Source organism: Cherax quadricarinatus, chromosome 54 (genome assembly GCF_038502225.1).
Source record: "Cherax quadricarinatus isolate ZL_2023a chromosome 54, ASM3850222v1, whole genome shotgun sequence".
NCBI lineage: Eukaryota > Metazoa > Arthropoda > Malacostraca > Decapoda > Parastacidae > Cherax > Cherax quadricarinatus.
Window position 1 is genome coordinate 24,015,224 of NC_091345.1, and position 17,915 is coordinate 24,033,138.

A 17,915-nucleotide genomic window follows, 5' to 3' on the forward strand; every position below is an offset into this window, starting at 1 on the left:
GTAAGTTGGCTGACAGTGTTGGTGTATTGAGTCGACTGTGTTGGTCTGTGAGTTGACTGGCAGTGGTGTGTGAGTTGACTGGCTTAGTGTTGGTGTGTGGAGTGAAGCGGCAGGTGTTGGTGTGGCCAGGCTGACGGCAGTGACCCAGTGTGTGGGGTGACTAGTGGCAGTGTTGGTGTATGAGTTGACGGCAGTGTTTAGTGTGTGAGTTGACTGGCAGTGTTGGTGTATGGAGATTGGCCAGTGGCTTGAGTGTTGGTGTGGCAAGTTGGCCCCAGCACTGTTAGTATGTAAGTTAGCCCCAGCACTGTTGGTATGTGAGATTGGCTGTGTTGGTGTGTAAGTTGGTGTATTTAGCGTGTGAAGTTGACTGTGTTAGTGTAAATTTATTACAATTGTATGTTGGTATGTAGGGATTGTGGCTGTGTTGGTGTGTAAGAGTTGGCAACTTAGTATGTTGGTATGAAGTCGGCGGCAGCAGTGTTAGTGTGTAAGTTGACTGTATTTAGTGTATGAGTTATTAACGAAATGTTGGTGTGCCAAGTTGACTATGTTAGCGTGTGAGTTGGCCCAGCAGTGTTAGTGTGTGAAGTCGGCGGCAGTGTCCAATTGTGTGAGTTGACCAGCAGAGTTGGGTGTGTGAGCTGGCAGTGTTGGTGTGTGGGTTGACTGGCTTTGTGTTGGTGTGTGAGATTGACTGGCAATTGCTGGTGTGTGAGTTGACTGACAGTGTTGGTGTGTGAGTTGGGCCAGCTTGATGTTGGTGTGTGAGTTCTACAACCAGTGTTGGCGTGTGAGCTGACTGTGTTTGGTGTGTGAGTTGACTGGCAGTGTTGGTGTGTGAGTTGACTGACAATGTGTTGTGTGAGTTGACTGGCTTAGTGTTGGTGTGTGATTGACAGACAGCATTGGTGTGAGTTGACCCAGCAGTGTTGGTGTGTAAAGTTGACTGACAGTGTTGGTGTGAGTTGATTGGCAGTATTTGTGTGTGATTTGGCCAACAGTGTTGGTGTGAAGCTGATTGGCTTGAGTATTGGTGTGTAGAGATTGGCCCAACAGTGTTAGTGGGATTGACAACAGTGTTAGTATGTGGGATTGGCTGTGTTGAGTGTGTGAAGTTGGCCAGCAGTGTTGGTGTGGGATTGACTGGCAGTGTTGGTATGTCAAAGTCAGCTGACATTGTTTAGTGTGTGAAGTTGGCCCCAACACTGTTAATTAATGTGAATTGGCTGGCTTACTGTTGAGTATGTGGGTTATTTGTGTTAGTGTGTGGAGGTGGTGTATTTAGCGTGTGATTGACTGACAGTGTTGGTGTGTGGGATTGGCTGGCTGTGGTGTGTGGGAGTTGACTGGCAGTGTTGGTGTGTGAGTCGACTGGCTTAGTGTTAGTATGTGAGTTGACTGTGTTGGTGTATGAGTTGACTGACAGTGTTGGTGTGTGAGTTGGCTGTGTTAGCGTGTGGGGTGAGCCCAGGGTGTTGGTGTGGCCAGAGTCGGCTGGCAGTGATAATTGTGTGAGGCCCAGCTGACAGTGTTGGGTGTGTGAATCGGTGACAGTGTTGGTGTATGGCAAACTGGCTTGTGTTAGTGTAAGTTATTGTGGCCAGTGTTAGTGCTGTGAGAGTGACTGGCAGTGTTGGTGTGAAGTCGACTTCAGCAGTATTTGGTGTGTGAAATTGACTGTGTTGGTGTATGGTTACAACGAGTGTTTAGCGTGTAGGTTGGCTGTGTTGGCGTGTAAGTTGGCTGTATTGCGTGTGGGGTTGACACAGCAGTGTAAATTGTGAGTCGACTGACTGTGTTCAGTGTGTGAAGTCGGCTGGCAGTGTTGAGTGTGTGAAGTCGACCAAGCAGTGATGTGGGCTAGCTGTATTTGGTGTGTAAGGTTGGCCAGCCCAGTGTTGGTGTGGCAAATTGCTGTGTTGGCGTGGTCCGGCTGTGTTTGGCGTGTGAGTTGGCCCAGTGGCCCAGTGTTGGTGTGTGAGTTGGCTATGTTAGTATGTGAAGTTGGCAACAGTATTGGTGTATGTGAGTTGAACTGTGGTAGCGTGTGGGTTGCTGTGTTAGCATGAGTTGACTGGCAGTGTTAGTGTGTGAATTGACAGCAGTGTTAAGTGTGTGAAACTGACAGTGTCCAATTGTGTAGTTAACTTTGGTGTATTGAGTATGTGAAGTTGACCCAACCAGTATTTAGTGTGTAGAATTGACAACAGTGTTAGTGTATGAGATTGGCTTCAGCTTAGTGTTGGTGTAGTGTGAGTTGACTAATAGTGTTAGTGTGGCTTCAACTGTATTTGGTATGTGAGTTGGCCCTTCAGTATTGAGTGTAAGTTGACTGGCAGCTGTTAATTGTGTGAGATTGACCCAACCAGTGTTGGTGTGTGAGTTGACTGGCAGCATTGAGTATGTGGAGATTGTGGCAGTATTTGAGTATGTGAGATTGGCCCAACCCAGTGTTGTTGGTGTGTAAGTTGGCAACAGTGTTAGTGTATGAGATTGACTTTGTGTTAGTGTGTGAGGTGTGGCAATGTTGGTGTGTGAGATTTGGCCCCAACAGTGTTGAGTATGTGAGATTGGCTGGCAGTCTTTAGTATGTGAGATTGGCTGGCTTAGTATTTAGTGTGAAGTTGACTGAAAGCAGTGTGAGTGTGGGGTGGCTTTATGTTGGTGTGAGATTGGCCCAACCTAGTGTTTAGTATGTGAAGGTCAGCTATGTTGCATGTGAATTTTGACTGTGTTGCGTGTGAGGTGGCCCAACAGTATTTGTCAGTGTTGGTGTGTGAATTGACTGACAGTGTTGGTGTGTGAGTTGACTGACAGTGTTGGTGTGTGAGCTGACTGTGTTGGTGTGTGAGTTGACTGACAGTGTTGGTGTGTGAGTTGACTGACAGTGTTGGTGTGTGAGTTGACTGACAGTGTTGGTGTGTGAGTTGACTGACAGTGTTGGTGTGTGAGTTGACTGACAGTGTTGGTGTGTGTGAGTTGACTGACAGTGTTGGTGTGTGAGTTGACTGTGTTGGTGTATGAGTTGACTGACAGTGTTGGTGTGTGAGTCGACTGTGTTGGTGTGTGAGTTGACTGACAGTGTTGGTGTGTGAGTTGACTGACAGTGTTGGTGTGTGAATTGACTGACAGTGTTGGTGTGTGAGCTGACTGACAGTATTGATGTGTGAGTTGATTGACAGTGTTGGTGTATGAGTTGACTGACAGTGTTGGTGTGTGAGTTGACTGACAGTGTTGGTGTATGAGTTGACTGACAGTGTTGGTGTGTGAGTTGACTGACAGTGTTGGTGTGTGAGTTGACTGACAGTGTTGGTGTGTGTGAGTTGACTGACAGTGTTGGTGTGTGAGTTGACTGTGTTGGTGTATGAGTTGACTGACAGTGTTGGTGTGTGAGTCGACTGTGTTGGTGTGTGAGTTGACTGACAGTGTTGGTGTGTGAGTTGACTGACAGTGTTGGTGTGTGAATTGACTGACAGTGTTGGTGTGTGAGCTGACTGACAGTATTGATGTGTGAGTTGACTGATGACAGTGTTGGTGTATGAGTTGACTGACAGTGTTGGTGTGTGAGTTGACTGACAGTGTTGGTGTATGAGTTGACTGACAGTGTTGGTGTGTGAGTTGACTGACACTGTTGGTGTGTGAGTTGACTGACACTGTTGGTGTGTGAGTTGACTGTGTTGGTGTGTGAGTTGATTGTGTTGGCGTGTGAGTTGACTGTGTTGGTGTGTGAGTTGACTGATTGTGTTGGTGTGTGAGTTGACTGGCTGTGTTGGTGTGTGAGTTGACTGACAGTGTTGGTGTGTGAGTCGACTGACAGTGTTGGTGTGTGAGTTGACTGTGTTGGCGTGTGAGTTGACTGACAGTGTTGGTGTGTGAGTCGACTGACAGTGTTGGTGTGTGAGTTGACTGACAGAGTTGGTGTGTGAGCTGACAGTGTTGGTGTGTGAGTTGACTGACTGTGTTGGTGTGTGAGTTGACTGACAGTGTTAGTGTGTGAGTTGACTGACAGTGTTAGTGTGTGAGTTGACTGACAGTGTTGGTGTGTGAGTTGACTGACAGTGTTAGTGTGTGAGTTGACTGACAGTGTTGGTGTGTGAGTTGACTGACAGTGTTAGTGTGTGAGTTGACTGACAGTGTTGGTGTGTGAGTTGACTGACAGTGTTGGTGTGTGAGTTGATTGACAGTGTTGGTGTGTGATTTGACTGACAGTGTTGGTGTGTGAGCTGATTGACAGTGTTGGTGTGTGAGTTGACTGACAGTGTTGGTGTATGAGTTGACTGACAGTGTTGGTGTGTGAGTTGACTGTGTTGGTGTGTGAGTTGACTGACAGTGTTGGTGTGTGAGTTGACTGACAGTGTTGGTGTGTGAGTCGACTGACATTGTTGGTGTGTGAGTTGACTGACACTGTTGGTGTGTGAGTTGACTGACACTGTTGGTGTGTGAGTTGACTGTGTTGGTGTGTGAGTTGATTGTGTTGGCGTGTGAGTTGACTGACAGTGTTGGTGTGTGAGTTGACTGGCTGTGTTGGTGTGTGAGTTGACTGACAGTGTTGGTGTGTGAGTCGACTGACAGTGTTGGTGTGTGAGTTGACTGTGTTGGTGTATGAGTTGACTGACAGTGTTGGTGTGTGAGTTGACTGTGTTGGCGTGTGAGTTGACTGAGAGTGTTGGTGTGTGAGTCGACTGACAGTGTTGGTGTGTGAGCTGACTGACAGTGTTGGTGTGTGAATCGATTGACAGTGTTGGTGTGTGAGCTGACTGTGTTGGTGTATGAGTTGACTGACAGTGTTGGTGTGTGAGGTGACTGACAGTGTTGGTGTGTGAGTCGACTGACAGTGTTGGTGTGTGAGTTGACTGTGTTGGTGTATGAGTTTACTGACAGTGTTGGCGTGTGAGTTGACTGTGTTGGCGTGTGAGTTGACTGTGTTGGCGTGTGAGTTGACTGACAGTGTTGGTGTGTGAGTCGACTGACAGTGTTGGTGTGTGAGTCGACTGACAGTGTTGGTGTGTGAGTCGACTGACAGTGTTGGTGTGTGAGTTGACTGTGTTGGTGTATGAGTTGACTGACAGTGTTGGTGTGTGAGTTGACTGTGTTGGCGTGTGAGTTGACTGTGTTGGCGTGTGAGTTGACTGACAGTGTTGGTGTGTGAGTTGACTGTGTTGGTGTGTGAGTTGACTGACAGTGTTGGTGTGTGAGTTGACTGTGTTGGCGTGTGAGTTGACTGTGTTGGCGTGTGAGTTGACTGACAGTGTTGGTGTGTGAGTTGACTGACAGTGTTGGTGTGTGAGCTGACAGTGTTGGTGTGTGAGTTGACTGATTGTGTTGGTGTGTGAGTTGACTGACAGTGTTGGTGTGTGAGTTGACTGACAGTGTTGGTGTGTGAGTTGACTGACAGTGTTGGTGTGTGAGTTGACTGACAGTGTTGGTGTGTGAGCTGACTGTGTTGGTGTGTGAGTTGACTGACAGTGTTGGTGTGTGAGTTGACTGACAGTGTTGGTGTGTGAGTTGACTGACAGTGTTGGTGTGTGAGTTGACTGACAGCGTTGGTGTGTGAGTTGACTGACAGTGTTGGTGTGTGAGTTGACTGACAGTGTTGGTGTGTGAGTTGACTGACAGTGTTGGTGTGTGAGTTGACTGTGTTGGTGTGTGAGTTGACTGACAGTGTTGGTGTGTGAGTTGACTGACAGTGTTGGTGTGTGAGTTGACTGACAGTGTTGGTGTGTGAGTTGACTGACAGTGTTGGAGTGTGAGTTGACTGACAGTGTTAGTGTGTGAGTTGACTGTGTTGGTGTGTGAGTTGACTGACAGTGTTGGTGTGTGAGTTGACTGTGTTGGCGTGTGAGTTGACTGTGTTGGCGTGTGAGTTGACTGACAGTGTTGGTGTGTGAGTTGACTGACAGTGTTGGTGTGTGAGCTGACAGTGTTGGTGTGTGAGTTGACTGACTGTGTTGGTGTGTGAGTTGACTGACAGTGTTGGTGTGTGAGTTGACTGACAGTGTTGGTGTGTGAGTTGACTGACAGTGTCGGTGTGTGAGTTGACTGACAGTGTTGGTGTGTGAGCTGACTGTGTTGGTGTGTGAGTTGACTGACAGTGTTGGTGTGTGAGTTGACTGACAGTGTTGGTGTGTGAGTTGACTGACAGTGTTGGTGTGTGAGTTGACTGACAGCGTTGGTGTGTGAGTTGACTGACAGTGTTGGTGTGTGAATTGACTGACAGTGTTGGTGTGTGAGTTGACTGACAGTGTTGGTGTGTGAGCTGACTGTGTTGGTGTGTGAGTTGACTGACAGTGTTGGTGTGTGAGTTGACTGACAGTGTTGGTGTGTGAGTTGACTGACAGTGTTGGTGTGTGAGTTGACTGACAGTGTTGGTGTGTGAGTTGACTGACAGTGTTGGTGTGTGTGAGTTGACTGACAGTGTTGGTGTGTGAGTTGACTGTGTTGGTGTATGAGTTGACTGACAGTGTTGGTGTGTGAGTCGACTGTGTTGGTGTGTGAGTTGACTGACAGTGTTGGTGTGTGAGTTGACTGACAGTGTTGGTGTGTGAATTGACTGACAGTGTTGGTGTGTGAGCTGACTGACAGTATTGATGTGTGAGTTGATTGACAGTGTTGGTGTATGAGTTGACTGACAGTGTTGGTGTGTGAGTTGACTGACAGTGTTGGTGTATGAGTTGACTGACAGTGTTGGTGTGTGAGTTGACTGACAGTGTTGGTGTGTGAGTTGACTGACAGTGTTGGTGTGTGTGAGTTGACTGACAGTGTTGGTGTGTGAGTTGACTGTGTTGGTGTATGAGTTGACTGACAGTGTTGGTGTGTGAGTCGACTGTGTTGGTGTGTGAGTTGACTGACAGTGTTGGTGTGTGAGTTGACTGACAGTGTTGGTGTGTGAATTGACTGACAGTGTTGGTGTGTGAGCTGACTGACAGTATTGATGTGTGAGTTGACTGATGACAGTGTTGGTGTATGAGTTGACTGACAGTGTTGGTGTGTGAGTTGACTGACAGTGTTGGTGTATGAGTTGACTGACAGTGTTGGTGTGTGAGTTGACTGACAGTGTTGGTGTGTGAGTTGACTGTGTTGGTGTGTGAGTTGACTGACAGTGTTGGTGTGTGAGTTGACTGACAGTGTTGGTGTGTGAGTTGACTGACAGTGTTGGTGTGTGAGTTGACTGACAGTGTTGGTGTGTGAGTCGACTGACAGTGTTGGTGTGTGAGTTGACTGACAGTGTTGGTGTGTGAGTTGACTGTGTAGGTGTGTGAGTTGACTGACAGTGTTGGTGTGTGAGTTGACTGTGTTGGTGTGTGAGTTGACTGACAGTGTTGGTGTGTGAGTTGACTGACAGTGTTGGTGTGTGAGTTGACTGACAGTGTTGGTGTGTGAGTTGACTGACAGTGTTAGTGTGTGAGTTGACTGACAGTGTTGGTGTGTGAGTTGACTGACAGTGTTAGTGTGTGAGTTGACACGTTGGTGTTGGTGTGACAGTGTTGGTGTGTGTGTTGAGTGACAGTGTTGGTGTGTGATTTGCCTGACAGTGTTGGTGTGTGAGCTGATTGACAGTGTTGGTGTGTGTTGGTGTGTGAGTTGACTGACAGTGTTGGTGTGTGAGTTGACTGACAGTGTTGGTGTATGAGTTGACTGACAGTGTTGGTGTGTGAGTTGACTGACACTGTTGGTGTGTGAGTTGACTGACACTGTTGGTGTGTGAGTTGACTGTGTTGGTGTGTGAGTTGATTGTGTTGGCGTGTGAGTTGACTGACAGTGTTGGTGTGTGAGTTGACTGGCTGTGTTGGTGTGTGAGTTGACTGACAGTGTTGGTGTGTGAGTCGACTGACAGTGTTGGTGTGTGAGTTGACTGTGTTGTTGTATGAGTTGACTGACAGTGTTGGTGTGTGAGTTGACTGTGTTGGCGTGTGAGTTGACTGACAGTGTTGGTGTGTGAGTCGACTGACAGTGTTGGTGTGTGAGCTGACTGACAGTGTTGGTGTGTGAATCGATTGACAGTGTTGGTGTGTGAGCTGACTGTGTTGGTGTATGAGTTGACTGACAGTGTTGGTGTGTGAGGTGACTGACAGTGTTGGTGTGTGAGTCGACTGACAGTGTTGGTGTGTGAGTTGACTGTGTTGGTGTATGAGTTTACTGACAGTGTTGGCGTGTGAGTTGACTGTGTTGGCGTGTGAGTTGACTGACAGTGTTGGTGTGTGAGTCGACTGACAGTGTTGGTGTGTGAGTCGACTGACAGTGTTGGTGTGTGAGTCGACTGACAGTGTTGGTGTGTGAGTTGACTGTGTTGGTGTATGAGTTGACTGACAGTGTTGGTGTGTGAGTTGACTGTGTTGGCGTGTGAGTTGACTGTGTTGGCGTGTGAGTTGACTGACAGTGTTGGTGTGTGAGTTGACTGTGTTGGTGTGTGAGTTGACTGACAGTGTTGGTGTGTGAGTTGACTGTGTTGGCGTGTGAGTTGACTGTGTTGGCGTGTTAGTTGACTGACAGTGTTGGTGTGTGAGTTGACTGACAGTGTTGGTGTGTGAGCTGACAGTGTTGGTGTGTGAGTTGACTGATTGTGTTGGTGTGTGAGTTGACTGACAGTGTTGGTGTGTGAGTTGACTGACAGTGTTGGTGTGTGAGTTGACTGTGTTGGTGTGTGAGTTGACTGACTGTGTTGGTGTGTGAGTTGACTGACAGTGTTGGTGTGTGAGTTGACTGACAGTGTTGGTGTGTGAGTTGACTGACAGTGTTGGTGTGTGAGTTGACAGACAGCGTTGGTGTGTGAGTTGACTGACAGTGTTGGTGTGTGAGTTGACTGACAGTGTTGGTGTGTGAGTTGACTGACAGTGTTGGTGTGTGAGTTGACTGTGTTGGTGTGTGAGTTGACTGACAGTGTTGGTGTGTGAGTTGACTGACAGTGTTGGTGTGTGAGTTGACTGACAGTGTTGGTGTGTGAGTTGACTGACAGTGTTGGAGTGTGAGTTGACTGACAGTGTTAGTGTGTGAGTTGACTGTGTTGGTGTGTGAGTTGACTGACAGTGTTGGTGTGTGAGTTGACTGTGTTGGCGTGTGAGTTGACTGTGTTGGCGTGTGAGTTGACTGACAGTGTTGGTGTGTGAGTTGACTGACAGTGTTGGTGTGTGAGCTGACAGTGTTGGTGTGTGAGTTGACTGACTGTGTTGGTGTGTGAGTTGACTGACAGTGTTGGTGTGTGAGTTGACTGACAGTGTTGGTGTGTGAGTTGACTGACAGTGTCGGTGTGTGAGTTGACTGACAGTGTTGGTGTGTGAGCTGACTGTGTTGGTGTGTGAGTTGACTGACAGTGTTGGTGTGTGAGTTGACTGACAGTGTTGGTGTGTGAGTTGACTGACAGTGTTGGTGTGTGAGTTGACTGACAGCGTTGGTGTGTGAGTTGACTGACAGTGTTGGTGTGTGAATTGACTGACAGTGTTGGTGTGTGAGTTGACTGACAGTGTTGGTGTGTGAGCTGACTGTGTTGGTGTGTGAGTTGACTGACAGTGTTGGTGTGTGAGTTGACTGACAGTGTTGGTGTGTGAGTTGACTGACAGTGTTGGTGTGTGAGTTGACTGACAGTGTTGGTGTGTGAGTTGACTGACAGTGTTGGTGTGTGTGAGTTGACTGACAGTGTTGGTGTGTGAGTTGACTGTGTTGGTGTATGAGTTGACTGACAGTGTTGGTGTGTGAGTCGACTGTGTTGGTGTGTGAGTTGACTGACAGTGTTGGTGTGTGAGTTGACTGACAGTGTTGGTGTGTGAATTGACTGACAGTGTTGGTGTGTGAGCTGACTGACAGTATTGATGTGTGAGTTGATTGACAGTGTTGGTGTATGAGTTGACTGACAGTGTTGGTGTGTGAGTTGACTGACAGTGTTGGTGTATGAGTTGACTGACAGTGTTGGTGTGTGAGTTGACTGACAGTGTTGGTGTGTGAGTTGACTGACAGTGTTGGTGTGTGTGAGTTGACTGACAGTGTTGGTGTGTGAGTTGACTGTGTTGGTGTATGAGTTGACTGACAGTGTTGGTGTGTGAGTCGACTGTGTTGGTGTGTGAGTTGACTGACAGTGTTGGTGTGTGAGTTGACTGACAGTGTTGGTGTGTGAATTGACTGACAGTGTTGGTGTGTGAGCTGACTGACAGTATTGATGTGTGAGTTGACTGATGACAGTGTTGGTGTATGAGTTGACTGACAGTGTTGGTGTGTGAGTTGACTGACAGTGTTGGTGTATGAGTTGACTGACAGTGTTGGTGTGTGAGTTGACTGGCAGTGTTGGTGTGTGAGTTGACTGTGTTGGTGTGTGAGTTGACTGACTGTCTTGGTGTGTGAGTTGACTGACAGTGTTGGTGTGTGAGTTGACTGACAGTGTTGGTGTATGAGTTGACTGACAGAGTTCATGTGTGAGTTGACTGACAGTGTTGGTGTATGAGTTGACTGAGAGTGTTGGTGGGTGAGTTGACTGTGTTGGTGTGTGAGTTGACTGACTGTGTTGGTGTGTGAGTTGACTGACAGTGTTGGTGTGTGAGTTGACTGACAGTGTTGGTGTGTGAGTTGACTGACAGTATTGGTGTGTGAAGTGTTGGTGTTGACTGACAGTGTTGGTGTGTGAGTTGACTGACAGTGTTGGTGTGTGAGTCGACTGTGTTGGTGTTGACAGTGATTGATGTGTGAGTTGACTGACAGTGTTGGTGTGTGAGTTGACTGACAGTGTTGGTGTGTGAGTTGACTGACAGTGTTGGTGTATGAGTTGACTGACTGACAGTGTTTGTGTGAGTTGACTGACAGTGTTGGTGTGTGAGTTGAGTGTTGGTGTGTGAGTTGACTGACAGTGTTGGTGTATGAGTTGACTGACAGTGTTGGTGTGTGAGTTGACTGACAGTGTTGGTGTGTGAGTTGACTGACAGTGTTGGTGTGTGTGAGTTGACTGACAGTGTTGGTGTGTGAGTTGACTGTGTTGGTGTATGAGTTGACTGACAGTGTCGGTGTGTGAGTTGACTGACAGTGTTGGTGTGTGAGTTGACTGACAGTGTTAGTGTGTGAGTTGACTGACAGTGAGTTGTGTTGGTGTGTGAGTTGACTGACAGTGTTGGTGTGTGAGTTGACTGACTGTGTTGGTGTGTGAGTTGACTGACAGTGTTGGTGTGTGAGTCGACTGTGTTGGTGTGTGAGTTGACTGACTGTGTTGGTGTGTGAGTTGACTGACAGTGTTGGTGTGTGAAGTTGACTGACAGTGTTGGTGTGTGAGTGACTGACTGTGACACTGTGTTGGTGTGTGAGTTGACTGACAGTGTTGGTGTGTGAGTTGACTGACAGTGTTGGTGTATGAGTTGACTGACAGTGTTGGTGTGTGAGTTGACTGACAGTGTGTTGGTGTGACAGTGTTGGTGTGTGAGTTGACTGACAGTGTTGGTGTGTGAGTTGACTGACAGTGTTGGTGTGTGAGTTGACTGACAGTGTTGGTGTGTGAGTTGACTGACAGTGTTGGTGTGTGAGTTGACTGACAGTGTTGGTGTGTGTGAGTTGACTGACAGTGTTGGTGTGTGAGTTGACTGTGTTGGTGTATGAGTTGACTGACAGTGTTGGTGTGTGAGTCGACTGTGTTGGTGTGTGAGTTGACTGACAGTGTTGGTGTGTGAGTTGACTGACAGTGTTGGTGTGTGAATTGACTGACAGTGTTGGTGTGTGAGCTGACTGACAGTATTGATGTGTGAGTTGACTGATGACAGTGTTGGTGTATGAGTTGACTGACAGTGTTGGTGTGTGAGTTGACTGACAGTGTTGGTGTATGAGTTGACTGACAGTGTTGGTGTGTGAGTTGACTGACAGTGTTGGTGTGTGAGTTGACTGTGTTGGTGTGTGAGTTGACTGACAGTGTTGGTGTGTGAGTTGACTGACAGTGTTGGTGTGTGAGTTGACTGACAGTGTTGGTGTGTGAGTTGACTGACAGTGTTGGTGTGTGAGTTGACTGACAGTGTTGGTGTGTGAGTTGACTGACAGTGTTGGTGTGTGTGAGTTGACTGACAGTGTTGGTGTGTGAGTTGACTGTGTTGGTGTATGAGTTGACTGACAGTGTTGGTGTGTGAGTCGACTGTGTTGGTGTGTGAGTTGACTGACAGTGTTGGTGTGTGAGTTGACTGACAGTGTTGGTGTGTGAATTGACTGACAGTGTTGGTGTGTGAGCTGACTTACAGTATTGATGTGTGAGTTGACTGACAGTGTTGGTGTATGAGTTGACTGACAGTGTTGGTGTGTGAGTTGACTGACAGTGTTGGTGTATGAGTTGACTGACAGTGTTGGTGTGTGAGTTGACTGACAGTGTTGGTGTGTGAGTTGACTGACAGTGTTGGTGTGTGAGTTTACTCACAGTTGACGGAGAGTAGTCTCGAGTCCTGGACGGCCTGGTCGGGTAGTTTCTCGTTGGTTGCCTGACAGATGAGCATCGCCCCGTCATCCTGAGGTGACGGTGTGAAGTGTAACACTGACACTGTTACGTTACCATCATCCACCACCTGTAACAACATTGTTACTGTCATCCACCACCTGTAACAACACTGTTACTGTCATCCACCACCTGTAACAACACTGCTACTGTCATCCACCACCTGTAACAACACTGCTACTGTCATCCACCACCTGTAACACCACTGTTACTGTCATCCACCACCTGTAACAACACTGTTACCGTCATCCACCACCTGTAACAACACCGTTACTGTCATCCACCACCTGTAACAACACTGTTACCGTCATCCACCACCTGTAACAACATTGTTACTGTCATCCACCACCTGTAACAACACTGTTACTGTCATTTACCACCTGTAACAACACTGTTACTCTCATCCACCACCTGTAACAACACTGCTGCTGTCATCCACCACATGTAACAACACTGTTACTGTCATCCACCACCTGTAGCAACACTGTTACTGTCATCCACCACCTGTAACAACACTGTTACTGTCATACACCACCTGTGACAACACTGTTACTGTTATCCACTACCTGTAACAACACTGTTACTGTCATCCACCACCTGTAACAACACTGTTACTGTCATCCACCACCTGTAATAACACTGTTACTGTCATCCACCACCTGTAACAACACTGTTACTGTCATCTACCACCTGTAACAACACTGTTACTGTCATCCACCACCTGTAACAACACTGTTACTATCATCCACCATCTGTAACAACACTGTTACTGTCATCCACCACCTGCAACTATACTGTTACTGTCATCCACCACATGTAACTATACTGTTACTGTCATCCACCACCTGTAACAACACTGCTACTGTCATCCACCTGTAACAACACTGTTACTCTCATTCACCACCTGTAACAACACTGTTACTGTCATCCACCACCTGTAACAACACTGCTACTGTCATCCACCACCTGTAACAACACTGTTACTGTCATACACCATCTGTGACAACACTGTTACTGTCATCCACCTCCTGTAACAACACTGTTACTGTCATACACCATCTGTAACAACACTGTTACTGTCATCCACCACCTGTAACAACACTGTTACTGTCATCCACCACCTGTAACAACACTGTTACTGTCATCCACCACCTGTAACAACACTGTTACTGTCATCCACCACCTGTAACAACACTGTTACTGTCATCCACCACCTGTAACAACACTGTTACTGTCATACACCACCTGTATCAACACTGTTACTGTCATCCACCACCTGTAACAACACTGTTACTGTCATCTACCACATGTAACAACACTGTTACTGTCATCCACCACCTGTAACAACACTGTTACTATCATCCACCACCTGTAACAACACTGTTACTGTCATCCACCACCTGTAACTATACTGTTACTGTCATCCACCACCTGTAACTATACTGTTACTTCATCCACCACCTGTAACAACACTGCTACTGTCATCCACCTGTAACAACACTGTTACTCTCATCCACCACCTGTAACAACACTGTTACTGTCATCCACCACCTGTAACAATACTGTTACTCTCATCCACCACCTGTAACAATACTGTTACTGTCATCCACCACCTGTAACAACACTGTTACTGTCATCCACCACTTGTAACAATACTGTTACTCTCATCCACCACCTGTAACAACACTGTTACTGTCATCCACCACCTGTAACAATACTGTTACTGTCATCCACCACCTGTAACATCACTGCTACTGTCATCCACCACCTGTAACAACACTGTTACTGTCATCCACCACCTGTAACAATACTGTTACTGTCATCCACCACCTGTAACAATACTGTTACTGTCATCCACCACCTGTAACATCACTGCTACTGTCATCCACCACCTGTAACAATACTGTTACTGTTATCCACCACCTGTAACAATACTGTTACTCTCATCCACCACCTGTAACAATACTGTTACTGTCATCCACCACCTGTAAGAACACTGTTACTGTCATCCACCACCTGTAACAATACTGTTACTCTCATCCACCACCTGTAACAATACTGTTACTGTCATCCACCACCTGTAACAACACTGTTACTGTCATCCACCACCTGTAACAATACTGTCACTCTCATCCACCACCTGTAACAATACTGTTACTCTCATCCACCACCTGTAACAATACTGTTACTCTCATCCACCACCTGTAACAATACTGTTACTGTCATCCACCACCTGTAACAACACTGTTACTGTCATCCACCACTTGTAACAATACTGTTACTCTCATCCACCACCTGCAACAATACTGTTACTGTCATCCACCACCTGTAACAACACTGTTACTGTCATCCACCACTTGTAACAATACTGTTACTCTCATCCACCACCTGCAGCAATACTGTTACTGTCATCCACCACCTGTAACAACACTGTTACTGTCATCCACCACTTGTAACAATACCGTTACTGTTATCCAACACTTGTAACAATACTGTTACTCTCATCCACCACCTGTAACAACACTGTTACTGTCATCCACCACCTGTAACAATACTGTTACTCTCATCCACCACCTGTAACATCACTGCTACTGTCATCCACCACCTGTAACAACACTGTTACTGTCATCCACCACCTGTAACAATACTGTTACTGTCATCCACCACCTGTAACAACACTGTTACTGTCATCCACCACCTGTAACAACAATGTTACTGTCATCCACCACTTGTAATAATACTGTTACTGTCATCCACCACCTGTAACAATACTGTTACTGTCATCCACCACCTGTAACAACACTGTTACTGTCATCCACCACCTGTAACAACACTGTTACTGTCATCCACCACCTGTAACAACACTGTTACTGTCATCCATCACCTGTAACAACACTGTTACTGTCATCCACCACCTGTAACAATACTGTTACTGTCATCCACCACCTGTAACAACACTGTTACTGTCATCCACCACCTGTAACAACAATGTTACTGTCATCCACCACCTGTAATAATACTGTTACTGTCATCCACCACCTGTAACAATACTGTTACTGTCATCCACCACCTGTAACAACACTGTTACTGTCATCCACCACCTGTAACAACAATGTTACTGTCATCCACCACCTGTAATAATACTGTTACTGTCATCCACCACCTGTAACAATACTGTTACTGTCATCCATCACCTGTAACAACACTGTTACTGTCATCCACCACCTGTAACAACACTGTTACTGTCATCCATCACCTGTAACAATACTGTTACTGTCATCCACCACCTGAAACAACACTGTTACTTTCATCCACCACCTGTAACAACAATGTTACTGTCATCCACCACCTGTAATAATACTGTTACTGTCATCCACCACCTGTAACAATACTGTTACTGTCATCCACCACCTGTAACAATACTGTTACTGTCATCCACCACCTGTAACAACACTGTTACTGTCATCCACCACCTGTAACAACACTGTTACTGTCATCCACCGCCTGTAACAACACTGTTACTGTCATCCACCACCTGTAACTATACTGTTACTGTCATCCACCACCTGTAACTATACTGTTACTTCATCCACCACCTGTAACAACACTGCTACTGTCATCCACCTGTAACAACACTGTTACTCTCATCCACCACCTGTAACAACACTGTTACTGTCATCCACCACCTGTAACAATACTGTTACTCTCATCCACCACCTGTAACAATACTGTTACTGTCATCCACCACCTGTAACAACACTGTTACTGTCATCCACCACTTGTAACAATACTGTTACTCTCATCCACCACCTGTAACAACACTGTTACTGTCATCCACCACCTGTAACAATACTGTTACTGTCATCCACCACCTGTAACATCACTGCTACTGTCATCCACCACCTGTAACAACACTGTTACTGTCATCCACCACCTGTAACAATACTGTTACTGTCATCCACCACCTGTAACAATACTGTTACTGTCATCCACCACCTGTAACATCACTGCTACTGTCATCCACCACCTGTAACAATACTGTTACTGTTATCCACCACCTGTAACAATACTGTTACTCTCATCCACCACCTGTAACAATACTGTTACTGTCATCCACCACCTGTAAGAACACTGTTACTGTCATCCACCACCTGTAACAATACTGTTACTCTCATCCACCACCTGTAACAATACTGTTACTGTCATCCACCACCTGTAACAACACTGTTACTGTCATCCACCACCTGTAACAATACTGTTACTCTCATCCACCACCTGTAACAATACTGTTACTCTCATCCACCACCTGTAACAATACTGTTACTGTCATCCACCACCTGTAACAATACTGTTACTGTCATCCACCACCTGTAACAACACTGTTACTGTCATCCACCACTTGTAACAATACTGTTACTCTCATCCACCACCTGCAACAATACTGTTACTGTCATCCAACACCTGTAACAACACTGTTACTGTCATCCACCACTTGTAACAATACTGTTACTCTCATCCACCACCTGCAACAATACTGTTACTGTCATCCACCACCTGTAACAACACTGTTACTGTCATGCACCACTTGTGACAATACTGTTACTGTTATCCAACACTTGTAACAATACTGTTACTCTCATCCACCACCTGTAACAACACTGTTACTGTCATCCACCACCTGTAACAATACTGTTACTCTCATCCACCACCTGTAACATCACTGCTACTGTCATCCACCACCTGTAACAACACTGTTACTGTCATCCACCACCTGTAACAATACTGTTACTGTCATCCACCACCTGTAACAACACTGTTACTGTCATCCACCACCTGTAACAACAATGTTACTGTTATCCACCACTTGTAATAATACTGTTACTGTCATCCACCACCTGTAACAATACTGTTACTGTCATCCACCACCTGTAACAACACTGTTACTGTCATCCACCACCTGTAACAACACTGTTACTGTCATCCACCACCTGTAACAACACTGTTACTGTCATCCATCACCTGTAACAACACTGTTACTGTCATCCACCACCTGTAACAATACTGTTACTGTCATCCACCACCTGTAACAACAATGTTTCTGTCATCCACCACCTGTAATAATACTGTTACTGTCATCCACCACCTGTAACAATACTGTTACTGTCATCCATCACCTGTAACAACACTGTTACTGTCATCCACCACCTGTAACAACACTGTTACTTTCATCCACCACCTGTAACAACAATGTTACTGTCATCCACCACCTGTAATAATACTGTTACTGTCATCCACCACCTGTAACAATACTGTTACTGTCATCCACCACCTGTAACAATACTGTTACTGTCATCCACCACCTGTAACAACACTGTTACTGTCATCCACCACCTGTAACAACACTGTTACTGTCATCCACCGCCTGTAACAACACTGTTACTCTCATCCACCACCTGTAGCAATACTGTTACTC

The 17,915-nt window shown here is 46.4% G+C and overlaps 1 protein-coding gene across 1 annotated transcript in view; it reads right to left on the reverse strand.

Moving 5' to 3' along the window:
- LOC138854317 (uncharacterized) overlaps positions 1-17,915 on the reverse strand; it is a 458,800-nt gene that overhangs the window by 47,833 nt on the left and 393,052 nt on the right. Inside the window, exon 7 of the mRNA XM_070096752.1 lies at positions 12,368-12,512. Within this exon, the coding sequence (XP_069952853.1) occupies positions 12,368-12,512 (145 nt within the window). The remainder of the gene's footprint in view (positions 1-12,367; positions 12,513-17,915) is intronic.